The 14,958-nt window shown below is 40.6% G+C and overlaps 1 protein-coding gene across 1 annotated transcript; it reads right to left on the bottom strand.

The window, feature by feature from the left end:
* Nucleotides 1-910: 910 nt before the first annotated feature.
* LOC129668887 (putative vomeronasal receptor-like protein 4) lies at nucleotides 911-1,813 on the bottom strand. The gene has a single exon (XM_055596985.1). The coding sequence runs from the start codon at nucleotides 1,811-1,813 to the stop codon at nucleotides 911-913; it is 903 nt and encodes a 300-aa protein (XP_055452960.1).
* Nucleotides 1,814-14,958: the final 13,145 nt, after the last annotated feature.

Here is a 14,958-nt window from a genome sequence, read left to right as displayed (position 1 = left end):
GGGCAAAGCGACTTAGACAACACCAGATGTTCAGGGTCTGCCATTTTGAGTAAAAGGTGGAAACTACAGTGATTACAATCTGGTGTTGAGGTGTTTATACATCAATGTATCAATGAGATCCTCTTCTGGAGGAGACCTGTAATGAATGCATCATTTGAGAGAGCCTGTTTGCCAGAGCATCTATCTCATGGTGATTATTTAAGATCTAATGTGGTTAGAATTGTCCCACATTGTTCTCACTACTTTCTTAGCACTTTTGGAAACTGATAACATCAAACAATTGGTGACTACACCAGCTGTGCTGTGATGACTTCGCTTGTCTCACTGTCATCTTCACTCTGCTGTGCAAACACACCCCAGAAAAGGGAAATGAACTTACTTCTATATTTTTGGTTGTGAGCCTAGCCTTTAATGGCTGAGCCATCTCTCCAGCCTTTGTCCTCACCTCCACCTTGTTCTTCTCCTCTGAAATTGAGGGGAAAATTATTTCTGCCAGAAGTGTTACCTGTAGCACTTTCTCCAGTGCTAATGGGAAGCTCAAAGTCACATGATAGGGATGGTGGAATGGAAAGATGCTAAGAAGCCACTTTCCATCTTCCTAGAAACTATTATCTACCCTTAGGTGATTATGTATTGATCTTATTTTTTAAAGTAAATTATTATAATGCTCAACTGATTTAATGCTTGGATATATTAGAACACTAGGGCAAAGTATGATGTGATGGCAAATGCTTATAATGCCCAGGCAGGAGTGATTACCCAGGCCAAAACTTGGACGATAAAGTGGCATTAAGGACAGCTGCTCCTACATAGCAAAGCTACACACCCTCCATGTACCCTCCAAAATATTAAGGCAAATTAACAACAGTGTGTATCTTGAGCTCATGCAGGAATGTAATCCTAGCATTTCTCAGTGAGAACTCAAGGATTTAGCAACAGGGGCATCTCTTCTCATCAAGACAAAGGGGCTGAGAACAGCATAACCAAGTACTAGACATGTTTTAATATTTAGTATAATGGAATCATGTGATACCATGGAACCTGTGTAAAACGAGAAAATGAAGTCTGTCCAATAAAAGAAGAGGAAACAGATCATGAGAACAAGGACACTCTGTGCAGCTCTGATCTCTGGACTGAAACTATTTACAAACCTGTAGCTATGAAGGTAGAAGACACGCTTGTGATGTTTATACAGGTGAAAAGAAATGTATCCACTGCTCCAGCCCATGAGACTCTGAAAGATGAGATCACGAACACTCATGAGTGAAAGGAAGAGCCACTTGACTATGTGCCTGGAAGGCAACATATAACAATGCCCAATATACCCTGCAGTTGCAGATCTGTTCATGCCACTGCCTCCTGTTATATAGTACAACAAGTTGATACTCGTGAGAACATTAAAGATCCAAAAGAGAAAGACATAGGTAAGAACTTGCCATGAGGTCTGTGGTTTGAGATTTCTCCAAATGGTGGTCCTGGGACTGATGGTGACAGCCTGGACCACACTGAGGAGACAGGTGGTGCAGATGGAAAGGCCCCGAGCCATCCTTGCCAGATAAACCACAGCTTTACAACCAATATCTCCTAGGAAGTTTCTAAAATAAAACACTGTGGCTACATCTCTGATCACTGTGCTACAAATAATGATCATATTAGAAAATGTCAAGTGGATGAGAATAAGGTCCACAGGCTTTTTTTCAGTCCCCAAAGCATATGTGTATACATGTCTCACAAATACTAGGATGTTTCCTACAATTCCAGGTCCAGTAAGTGAAAGAAAGACTGTTGTCTGGATAATGTTATTCCAGTTCATCTTCTGACTTCATGAATAGCCCTAGGAAAAATAATTTGAGAAACAAATGTAAGATTCTCTGTTTGTTCCTAAAATGAATGGTCTCAACTATTTAAATATGGTTCCTTCCCCAATGACACCTGATTATATTCTTTGTTGATGTTTTTATTGTTGCTTATTTTGGTTTCATAATTTTTTTCATGATGGTAGCTACAATCAGGGCATAAATTTGATTATTCATATATCCATGATCTTCCCGGGGAAAAAAATATCTAAGTATATGGCACCACTTTGGCATTTTTCAAGCTCACAAGGTCCTGAGAATTAGCCTGACAACATCCTTCCTTTTCCCTCATGTCACCCACTGTGACCTCAGGCTACTGAACTGTGTTTGTTGTTGCTTTAGCCTGATCCTCTTCACTGCCCCATATGCAACCATCACTTAATTGCTGATGAACTAATGAAAAGCCTGAACTTCTCCGAACATTGTTCTTGGCTAAATGGATCATTATCTCAGGGAAGATTTTATGATATACTCCACTTCTCATATCTTTTTGCCATAAGTGGCCCAGAGTTAGCATTTTGTGGGAGGTAGGAAACAAAAATCTGATGGCTTGTGCTGTGTTCCCTGTGTTCTCTGTATGTCAAATCTCATTGAAAGTGATTTTCTTCCCTTCCCACCTACCTTGATCCCACTGTCTGTTTCTACTGAGAATTCTCCTCCAAACAAAACACCAGGAAAACATTTCCTATTTGATTACATGTTTTAAGGTTTGTTGAGTCTAACAATTTCTCAGTAAGAAGTGCCCCAACATATGAGAAAAATTTCCCTAATATTCCACACTGTGTGAAAACACTTTAGAAGTTTTAACCTCTTTAAAGTTTATTCTTATATATTATAGTCAAGTCAAGATATTCCTTTTAGGACATGGGGGTAACCCTGTAAAAGGTTTACCGTACAAGCATGAGGACCCAAGTTCGTTGCCCAGCACCCAAATAAAAGCTGTCAAAGAAGTTCAGGGTTCTAACCCCAGTGATGGTGGCAAGGGGTTTGGTGTGCAGGGAAGGTCCTTGGAGTCCACTGGCCAGCGAGCCTAGCAAAATTGAAGAATATTATGTTCAAAGAGAGACCTTGATTGCAAAAATTATGGTAGAGACCTATTAAAGCAGACAGCAATGCTGCCTCTGGCCTCTGCTTACACACACTTGTGCAAGATTAAGTGTGGATGCATACATGTAAACTCCCCTTAATATGTACACACTACACACATAATGCTTTTGAAGCAAAAAATCATTCCATTTGCTTCATCTCTTACAAAACACTCAGAATACATACCAACCTTAACTGACTTTTTTCTTCATAATTTAGCAACCTTTTCTTATCTAAATTAGTTCCTAATTACCTCACCCTCTCAGATGTGACATTGGTGCTTACCTTGCCACAGGACTATGCATTATGTAACCTGGATGATCTTTGCCAAATATGGGCCATGTACTGCCCATATTTCACATATCAGCTCAGTTTCTTCTCCCATGCTTTCTCTGAACTCTCTGAGCTGTGTTGCCTGTGTATCTACTTCCCTCCTGCACTGAATAGTGACAATACATCATGGACATTGCTTTTGTTTGTAGAAACTCAGTTTTTTAGCATTACTGCTGATGCATACGTAAAAATAGTGTATGAGTAAGTTATAAATGAGGCTCTTCTTCTCAAATCTTACACTAAGCACAGAGGAAAGCTGGCAGCCAACTTGGAGAAACGCTTGAGTTAGTCTCTTTCTTTATATTTAAAAATTGAATGGCCTGAAAAAGTCAACTTAGTTTGAGCAACAAATTTGGTAGATTAATTTCAGCCTTCTACCAATCTAGTGAAACACATGGATTATCCTCTAAGAAAGTTATGATTATTTAATTTTATTTACAAAATCTCTGCAATAATTAGTTTATTATCTGGTGAGGTTTTGAGGTATACTTCTATGTTCTTGGAGCCACCAATATTAGAACTTGTAACAGTGAAGCAGCCCTTGCTTTCCTTAACAAAGCTGCATCTGGACTGAAAGTACTACAAGTCTAATATTTACAAACACATGGCTAATCCAGGGCTACTCTTTACACATTTGATAACCTTTCACCTGCTTCTCACCTCAGCATATAACAAATTTAATCTGTGTGAATCTTATGAAGTCAAGATTCTGTAGCAATGTGGGAGCAGGTTACACATGAACCTGGATCCTTGAGAAGTACCACAAACTTTAGACATATAAAGTTCACTGTGCAGAGAAGAAGCCTCAGTTAGTAAAATGCTTCAAGTAGAAGCTTGAGGACACAAGTTCCACAAAAATGCAGGGTGTTTAATAATGTTTTTAATTCCAGTGCTAGGGATGCAAAGGCAGGAAGATCTCTGGAAGTCTCTAGCCAGCCAGCCTTGGAGAAGCAGTAAGCTTCAGACACCTGAGGTGGACCTGTGGTCTACACACACTGGCACACACATACCTCTGCCTCCACATACTAACATGCTCTTCCCGCCCAACTCTCTCACATGTACACATACACACATGTATAAAGTTTGGTGTGCACAAGAACATTCTTTCTACAAACAGCCATCTCAAACCCAGCTCTCTAAATTTCTGCATGCAGCACATTGATCATGTTATTTGGCTTTCTCAGATCCATCGTTTTCATTTGTAATGTAAGGTTGGTGCCTTGACCCATGCAAGTATACTGTGAGGTGTCAAGTACCAGAAACTGAATTAATTTTCTAAAGAAATCATTTCTTCTTACCTGTCCTTGTGTGCACTCCCCCAGTTTTGTACAACCACACACTGTATTATAGTTTGGAACGTTCAGAAAAAAATGAAATCAGAGTCAGAAGGAATCAGATACACAGCACAGATCAAATCTTTGATTCTTCTGAGGGGAAAACCTACAAGGCTGTGGAGAGAGTGAGTGCTTCCTCCCACCCAGACTGAAATGCCACCAGCCCGTGTCCTGTCCCTGCCTGGCCTGCATAATGAGCAGCTCTGGCACAATGCACTACAAACTGATACAAATACTCCTTAAACATGGTTCTGAATGATGGCTGGAAAGTGATGAACTGTTTTCTCTTTGGATCCTTCCACTTTTCTTTTGCACAGTGACAGGTGACTGAGGCCCTTCTTTTTCCTGCCTGGAGCCCCCCAGGCCTCACAGCTCCCCTTCCAAAGTCAAAGGCAGCCTCAGGCCACAGTGACATGGCAGCACTTACCTGTGAAGTCTGTGCAGGGCTTGGAGTGAGTGTCCTCACAGCACAGGCAGGCCCTGTTTATCATCTCTAGTCCCCATGCTCACAGCTGCTCTCACTGCTGTCAGAAGTTTGGCTTCACCAGGGGAAAAGGGCTCTTTCTGTACACCTCCATCCCTAAGGCCAGCCCTCTCCATCATTCTGTGACATTTACTGATTAAAAATCATTACGATTGTAATTACAGATCCTGTGGGTAATGGGACAGAAAGTGTGGACAAGCAGTGACCTCACACTTTGTCCCAGTTCTTTTTTCCTCTCTGTTTATGCTATAGACTGGAAGGAACTTAGAAGGAACACTGAAGAACCCAAGAGGGTCAATTTCTGAATGTTTTCAAAGTATAATAACACTGATAATAAAAAAAAAAAAAAAAACATGATCAAATGCTGCAGTCACAGCTACTCACTGATTGCTGGAGGTGACATGGCTCTGTTATTCACGTTTCTGTTTTTGTGTGATTGTGTGAGACACGGGCATCTGGATTTAGACCATTGGTGATGTTTCTCGAAATAGATATCTGGCCCCGCCATTGTTGTGGATGTTTAGATCTTTGATTGTTGTTCCCTCCACTTGTCAGGTTGGGGTCCATGAACAATATTGGTTTTCAGTCTAGGGCTACTCTGTGTTGATGTGTGAATGAGGTGTCAGATGTGTTCTCAGCTCAGCTAGGACAGAAGTCTTTCCTGACCGAGCCTAGAAGTAAACATTCTGTAAGTGTAGAATAATCTTCCTGCCAATGTTCAACGTCGTTGGAGGGCTCACTGGATTCTATCGGTCATCCTTGTATGGCCTATAGGAGATTGGGTCACAGTAGGTGTGGGTGGTGCTCTGAGGAACAGGGCCCAGGATACTACAACATCTGCAGGTGGAGTTGGTTAGGTGTAGGCCACATGTAGTTCCTTATCCAGAGCCAAGGACATAAGAGGCCTTACATCCTAGCCCTTAACTCCTTAACTATGGGCAGACTTTCTGGTGGACAGGTAGACTGGGTCTGGGGTTCTTACCTGGAGTGGAAGCTCAGTCAGTCCTCTACCTGAGAGTTTACCTGGACTACCAAATTAGTTCCCAGTTACCCAAGCAACATGCAGTAGGTGAAGTGGCTGAAAGGTGAGCAAGTGAGTGGACTCTGTGTTTTAATTATTTTAACAGAAGAAAGCGTTGTGAGAAAGTAAACAAGTTTCTGTCCCTAGGTGTCCTCACACCTGTTCTTTGTGGCAATTGACACACTTGCAGCCATTTTTTTTTTTTTTTTGCATTCGGCTTCCATTTTGTCTATAAGGTGAAATCAAATTCAATTTTTAAAATTTACTTCCTAGAAGCAGTTATTCAGAGCTAATAGCAGACTCGGCCAGAGTGTCAAGTTAACCTTATACTGTGCTATGACTCAATGGTGTCATAACTCATGCTCTGTTATCTCCACACTTGGCTACACCCTGGCTTCACTCCATGTTATCCCTGCACTTGGCTGTCCTCTGGAGGACCCACCACCTCACTGACCTCACTTGGGACCAGTCAGCTTAAAGATGAGCTGATAATACTTTGTCTAGTTGGCCAAAATGTATTACAGTGCATTCCTGTCCTGCCACACTGTCTTCCGCACTTCATTTTCCTATAAAGAGACTGCCGTGAGAACAGGTCAATTTCACAGTTTGGCTCCCAATTCCCCTGTGTCCCTGACTGTAAGCAGCCTTGTCTTTAGGTGTGAGTTCACGCAATAAACCATCCATATCTGACTGAGATGGTAGTTTGAGTGGTTTGTGCAGCTATTCTTAGACTACAACAATCATGTCTCTGGCTATTTGTTAACCTTTCTAAAATTTCAAAGCAGCAAATCAGAAACACAGTTCTACCACACAGTAAGCATCACTTGTCAGTGCTGGAGATATGACTCAGAGGTTAAGAACACTGGTTGTTTTACCAAAGGTCCTGAGTTCAATTCCTAGCAACCACATAGTGGCTAAGAACCTCCTATAGTGATTTCTGGTGTGCAGGCATACATGCAGGCAGAGTGCTGTATAAATAATAAATAGATAAATCGTTTTTAAAAGGTACAATTAAAAAAAACCACAATGCTTGTCTTTCTCAAGCCCTTCCTTTCATCTGAGGACATAACAACTCTGGACATTCTGCTTCTGAGCATATCTCAACCAAACACCCAAGCAGGACAAGATATTGCTGCACCTAAGCACATTCCACTCCGTCCAGGGTCTGCCTTACCACTCCTTAACAAGCTACTGGGATCCAAGACCAGATGGCTTCCCCCTTTAAAAGATGCTCCTGTCCTAGAACCAAGGCATCTTTGTTTCATAGAAAGTCTCCTGATATCCACTGTGTATAAAACATCCTTGTGTAGTGCTATGTTCATACCAAACTGTGAAAATGAAAATCCATGCACAGTTAGGTTAAGTTGTCCAGTGACATTTTCCAGGAAAAATACAGATAAATATAGGCCTTTCTTTATGTTGTAGAAAGGAAGTTCAATGAATCCAGTTCTTTGAACCACTTTCCATATTCCCCGATTGCCTTAAAGCAAAGGTTACTTTTGTTGAAAAGAAATTTGCCAATATCTATTTCTGAAAATTGAAATAATTATGAAGTTTATGTTAAAATAATGAATTCATAAGACATTTCAATTTCGATGGCAGCATTTTTATAAGTATTCCTGATTTCTTTTGATTGTTGGCCATTAACAACATGGATTTTTAAAACTAAACCTTAATTACTAATATTAACTCTCACATTAAATAATATTAAATCTGAGATCACACATTACACATTGCAGTTGCATGTCTCATAGAATTGCATATGCATACATGTGTGCTTCAGAATGGCTACAAAAGAGTAAAATTATTGCAAGAGTTCAAGAGACATTAATGAAGGCAGAGAGAGCTGATGCAGATAAAGTCCCTTCAGTGTTTCAGTAAGATAGTAAAGAGTTTGAGGACTGGGGATTGCGATGGGTGTTCTTCATTGCCAATTTTACTACATCTTAAACTAACTAAACCCCCAAATAGAGGGCACATAGGTGAGGGATATTTCCTTAATTTGAAGTAGGAATATGTACTTCCAATCCAGATCTTTGAAGTAAGAAGACTTGCATTTAACTTAGATCTTTTGAGCTGGGAAAACACATACCTTTAATATAGATTTAAAGTGGGAAGATACACCTTTAAATCCAGATAATTTGAGCTGGGAAAATCCACATTTAATCTGGTCCGCACTTTCTCCTGGAAGCTTAGAATAAGAGAGAAGAAAACATTTGCTCCTTGCTTTCTTGCTCTAACCTTGCTAAGCCCACTTCTTCTTGGCATTAGAGCCTACTTCTTTGGTATTCCAGTGTATACTGAAGACAAACTGAGACATGCAGCCTCATAAACTGAGCATCTACTGGAGTCTTGGAATGTACATTCCCAGCTCACCGTTGTTGGACTAGGTGGGCTGCAGCCTGTAAATCATTCCTAAAAATTCACTTTCTATATGTCTAGAGAGAGATTCATTCATTCTATGAGTATTGTTATACTCATAGAATACTATAGAGAAACCTGTATACTATAGAGAAACCTGACTAATATAGAGCTTAGATGCCAGGCTACAGGAGCTTCAGGATCATTGACTGCCTTTAGGGTTAGTCCTCTACCTTAGAGGCGAGGTATAGGAGCAGAAAGGCTGCAGAGGCAAGGTTCAAGACAAGGGATCCAAATATGATGGTTGGGAAGGCTGTGCTAGCAGCAGTGACCAAGCTGAGTTGAGGTTCAGTGTTAGCAAGGAGTTCACAACCTGTTGGTCTCTAAGCACACACACCAGTTGGTCAGATGGCAGTTCCATGGGGACCATTGCTGCCACAGAGCTTCTGTCTTCCTCTTCAAAGAGTCCTGGTGAGAGGTTTGCACTCTTCTTTGGCTTGGTCTATTCAATGAGTTCTCAGGCGATTTTTCTGAATGTTTTAATGTTCATGTGGTCATGTGGTCCTAATCTCTTTTAAATATATAGGTAGGACCTTTTTTGGCTTTAAGCCTGTAGGGTGATTCTAGACAGGCAGTGTGGTGTCCATACATGCAAAGAGGTGCAGAGACATCGTTCCTCTGCATTTATTCTTATGCTTGTTGAGACACAGTCTTTCAAGGCAATGTACAGTCTGTCTGCAACTATTTAAATCAATGAGAGGAAACTGAGACTTGGATGCAGTCAAATCTCACCAAGCCTCTGCTTTTTATTTGCCACATTAAGAACTGCCAACAACATGGTCACCAACCTGAGGCAAAGGAGAAAGTTTGAACTCTGGTCTCCACCCTCCTGCTGGGCTCCCACTCAAGCTACTATTTGAGCTGCCAGTGTGTGTTGTTTCTCAGTCATTTTAGAGCCAGAGATTCACAGTGACCCACATTTAATGACACACCTGAGCTAAACCTTCTGCCGACTGAGACTTAGTATTTGTCATGTGCTACTCGATTTGAGTAGCCTTGGAGTCCTAAAGGAGGCTTTGATAATCTACAAAATGACCTTTGTTTGCTTTATTCTTAGTTGGTATTATAAAGCTCTTCCTGTGTAGGTGGCATTGTTGAGGCCTGCTTTTTAACCTAGCTGCAGCCATCCTTGTAATCAACTTCCATTGTGTTTATGAGGTGAAATTAAACATTTCAACTCTACTTCCTAGAAGCACTTATTCGTGGTGGACACTAACAGACCCTCCCGAGGGTCATGCTGACATTCTATTTTACAATGACTCAATAGTGTTACAATTCATGCTTTGTTATCTATTCATTTGGCTACACTCTGGTTGCACCCTTCTTATCTACACACCTGGCTAAACTTTGGATGTACTCTAGAAAACCCTAAGCCCTGCCTCACTTACTCACTTAGGAGCAATCAGATTAAAGGTTAGCTGAAAATACTTTATCTAGTTAGCAAAAAACATAATATTGCTTTGTCTGGTTAGCCAAAATGTGTTACTGACCACCCCATGTGTTTCGCTGAAAGAACAAGTCAATATCATAGTTAGGCTCCTGAATTTCTTTCTGTGTCCCTGATCATGACCAATTTTGGGCTGTTGCATTCAATAAACCATCCATATCTGATTGATATTAGTGTCTGAGTAGTTTATGTGGCTATTCTTGGACTATAACAAACATGACCATGATCTTTTTTTAAAAGATCAATTCGTTTCTCTCTCTCTCCCTCTCACTCTGTGTGTGTGTGTGTGTGTGTGTGTGTGTGTGTGTGTGTGTGTGTGTTGACATGCATACTGCACCTGAAGAGGCCAGAAGAGAGCATAAGATCCCCTGGAACCAAATTTACAGATCTTTGTTAGTCACCATGTGGTTGCAGAGAACCAAGCTCAGGTCCTCTGCAGTACTCTGAGTACTGCAGTCCTCTAGAGTACTCTGCCAGTACTCTAGACCACTTACCTGTCTTCTTGAAGCAGAATTACTGTGATGGCCTACAGAATAGCCTGGCCTGAAGTTACCAAACAAGTGGGACACTCCTGTAATAGTCAGGTCTAGATAATGGAGTTGATGATATTCCACAGCAAAAAGTTCACCTACTGAAAACATTCTTTGTTTTCATTCCATCTTTAGTCAGATTCTCTCAGATGTATTCTAGCATGTCAGTAAAGGATCCCCAAATGCTGATTTTCAATGCCAGGAAAGCATCCATAGAAAAGTAACTATTACGTTTTCAAGAAAACACTACCTCTGTTTCCATTTCTTTTCAGTGTGTAGAATGGAATGAGGTCTGCATGTGATGCTATGACAGTAAAGGCTTTGCCGATTATGATCACAGCAGTGATGCAGGGCAAGAAGACAGCTTACCAACACCAAGTCCTTGCTGGCATCTCCACAAGTCTGAAAGAAAACATCAGATGCTCTTACCAAAAAGGGGGGTGGTAGGAAATGCACTGAAGTGTTACTGTAATGAGTAGGTGATTCAGCCAGGCGGATCTCAGAAATTCTCAACTTCAGATTTCTAATCAGAAAACATGGACTGTAGCATCAGCTGGAGGCAAAATGGTATATAAAGGAAAAATTAATTATCTTAATAATAATCAGTGCCTAGTAAGGGGAGCAGGGACTTTCTCTGGAAAGAACTAACTGGCAGGCTCTCGGATTACCTCCCCCGGGGCGGGGTGCAGCCTTGCCAGGCCACAGAGGAAGACAATGCAACCAGTCCTGATGAGACCTATAGGCTAAGGTCAAATAGAAAAGGAGGAGGACCACCCATATATGTGGACTAGGGGAGGGGCATAGGAGGAGAAGAGGGAAGGAGGGTATGATTGGGAGATGAGGGAGGAGGCCACAACCTCCTCCAAATTGAATAAATTGTAATAAATGATAATAATAAAGAAAGGGAAAATAGAAAATCTGTGTCTCTCCCTGTAGTCACTCTCTGCATGATAAAAATACTTCAGAATGGCAAGTGGCAGAAAATAAAGTCTGTGTTTTGTCTCAGCACCTGTGACAATGTGAATACATGTTGTATAAACACAAGCGTTTTCCCTAGAGTTGATTCTAGGTTCAGTAAGAGAACAGAGGGTTATTGTTATGATAAAACAAAAACTTGCAAATATCCCAAAGGGATAAGAGAAAAAAATTATGCACAATATATGAAAAACTGTTTTAAAAGAAAGAGATTAATCCTGCCCTTTTGCTTCAGGTAAAATTAGAGTTTTTACTTTTATATTTTATCTGCCCTCGAAAATATGATGGGCCAACACAATCAACCAATGACTCAATTTCCCATTCAAAATCAAGAATAAAAACAGTTAGGGCTTTCCTTCATTTACAGCCCAGGCATGTATCATGTATTGGGTATCAGGAGCACTTTTGGTTTCCAAGAATACAGTGGTTTAGGACAAACTTAAAGTAGAAAAAGGGAAGTCCATGTGGTTTGAGGATACCGTTTATTTAACGAAGAAGGAAGAAAAGAATTACTTATGGTGGACTGTGATCTAGATCCTTTCCAGATATAGCAAATACATCTTGTTTGTGTGTGTGTGTGTGTGTGTGTGTGTGTGTGTGTGTGTGTGTGTGTGTGTGTGTCTGTGTGTGTGTGTGGTTGGGATACGCTCAGAGTATAGAGCGTTGACTGATTTATCATGTACTCCTTAGAAAGAAGGACTTGAGACAGGGCACTGACTTCCTTCTGTATCAGAAGCAGGCTTGTATTCTGATTCATATATTTAATTTAGAAAGGTAAAGAGGCGACCGGGAACATGGGGATCTCTAGACACAGAAGCCTGGTTGTTGTTCACTTCATATGTTTCTATAATATAATGCAAACCTAATTAATACAGAGGTAACTTTTGAAGCAAACAAATGTAGTAATTGAGGAGGGAGAGAAAAATCATCCTTTAGGGAGTGAGGTTCCGCAGAGGACTCTCTTCTCCTTGATGCAATGATGTTAAAGCCTTGAGGATATTCATGGTGACAAGCGCTCTGCAAACACTGAAGGTACAAATATGACCTGGGAAGACTCACTTGCCAGAAGGACCCAGGACTTGCCTGCCCCTCTTCACTGTGGTAAGTAAACATGACAGCTTCTTTTACTCACATGGTGCATGCAACTTTTCACTTAAAGACACTTGTCTTACTGATCATCTCTGCTATCGTTCTGATGCTTAAAGCTCAGAATAACTGGAGTCAATTCCAGGAGACCTGATCCCATGATGCACAGATGCTTTGTTCCCTCTGTTTAGAGTCTGCTGTCAGGAGAGAGTTTTGGGTGAATCTTTGCCTAACGTACCCTCCTTTCTTCCAATAACTAGAATTAAATGGAAGCTTTTCAAAATTCTGTGGAAAACATCTATTTTCTCTAACCTGAAAGATCACTTGCCTTATAAGGATGTCAATATTTTAACTTCATCTTTGGTGAATTTCTACATTTTGTGTTAACACATTTTGTGTTAACACACATTGTGTGTTAACTTAGGCTTTATCATTTTCATTTTGCCTGATAACTTCCCAGGCATGGTGATGTTTAATTTTAAATTTTTTTTAATCCATCCATGGAGTCTCTATCTTGACTTGTTAAATTGTACTAAACTTATAAATCAATATCATCTTATTCTTAGGAGGTCTTAAGGACTGCCAGGAACTAAAAGATAATAATAATAAAATAATCCTGGCATGGAGGCACATGCCTTTAATCCCAGTTCTGGGGAGACAGAGACAGGTGGACCTCTGGCAGGTCAAGATTGCTCTAGGAGGGACATGGGTGTCTTGTGACAACAACAAAAGATTAAAAAATGTAGTCATGAACTTGCCATTAGTTTCTAAAATTGAAGTTTCTAAAATTGAAGATGATCTCTTATTAGTATAATGAATCAAGGAACAATAATCTCACCTTTAATTTGAGAAAGCTGAACCAGATAACGTCACTTACCTGCCTCAGCTGATCTGGAAGCCAGTCTTGGTGGGACCTTATCCCGCTATCAGAATTCAAAGCTCCTCCCCTTGTTGTTGGTGTCACTGCTGCTGCTGTTTTTCTTTTGTTACTGTGTGAAAGACTGGGTACCATTATGACATTTTCATGCATATGTTATTGTCTTTTCCTGTATTTGTCCCTCTCTTCTCCTACTTTGCCCTCCCACTGCTCCTCACGAAAAAGTCTATTTTTAAAGCTGTTTTTCTAAATGAATTTCCCAAGAGCTTGTTACATTATGGTGCCTTCATCCTCTGACATTCTTCATCTCAGTCAGAAAAAAAGGACATCACTTATTAAATGTCCCAAATATGATTATTAAAGTTTGTGGAAAAGAACGGTGGGCTAGAAAGAATTAGTCAGTCACAGATAGACAGACGGTCAGCCAGAAATGCAGTCAGAAAAGCTTTGAATAAAATTGACAAGTCCATCAGGACATTGAGTAGTATTTAGTGTCAAAACTTTTATTATATTCTAATACTTATTACTGACTTAATAGTTTTTATTACAGGCTTGCTTGTTTACACTACTGTGATTGCCTTTAAAACTGCAGCATGTTTTATCACGTGCTAGGAATTTACAAAAGTGTTCTGTTCTCTATAATTCTATGGCCCAGGTACAAATACACCCATTTGTTCAGGGGAATGAAAATCAATAAAAGGTACCTAGGTTGCCTGCGAACTACCTGGTACAAGCCTAGGCTATGCAGTTCATGTTGTCAGAGAGCTTCAGGGGAGATCTACAGCAATGTTTTTCTGTGTTTGTTTATTTTCATTTTTGGAGACAGGGCCTCCTTTTGTAGCAAAAACTCGCTCTGTAGACCAAACTGGCCTTGAATTCACAGATATCTGCCTGCCTCTGCCTACTGAGTGCTGGGATTCACAGTGTGCACTATCATCACTGGGTTTGCAATCTTTAACATTTAGTATGACTGAAGGGCAGAAGGCTTGTGGAATTACATTTCAACGATATAAAATATACCCAAGTCCGAACGTTGAAATCAAGCATCCTTGTCTCTTTTACTCTGGAGAAAGTACCCATTGTTTTACATGAATTCCTGGTTAAGGGGACTAAATGAAGCTTGTAAAGTTAGAGCATGGAGAGCGACTATTGCAGTGACACTGATCCTGCTGCACGATGAACTTTGGGAGGACTTCCTGTCTTCTGGGGTTTCATCATGGAGGTCTTCCAGCTCTGTGATTAGGTTGACTTAGGTTGGCTATCTGGATCTCAGGATCACATGGCTTGCTGCTCTCTCTGAAACCAGGAGAAACGATTTGTTGAGGAAATGCATTTGTTCAATACTGACCCTGTAGGAAATAGAGGACCATTTTCTGTCTCACATTTCCATTTCTTCGTCTGCAAGGGTTGAGAAGGACTTTTATAAGACACAAAATTATTACATTAAGACACTGAACTGGAAATCCTCGTGTGTGTGTGTGTGTGTGTGTGTGTGTGTGTGTGTGTGT

The sequence above is a fragment of the Psammomys obesus genome, unplaced genomic scaffold (assembly GCF_907164565.1).
Source record: "Psammomys obesus unplaced genomic scaffold, mPsaObe1.curated_primary_1811, whole genome shotgun sequence".
Lineage (NCBI taxonomy): Eukaryota > Metazoa > Chordata > Mammalia > Rodentia > Muridae > Psammomys > Psammomys obesus.
This window is presented reverse-complemented; position numbering and strand designations above follow the sequence as displayed.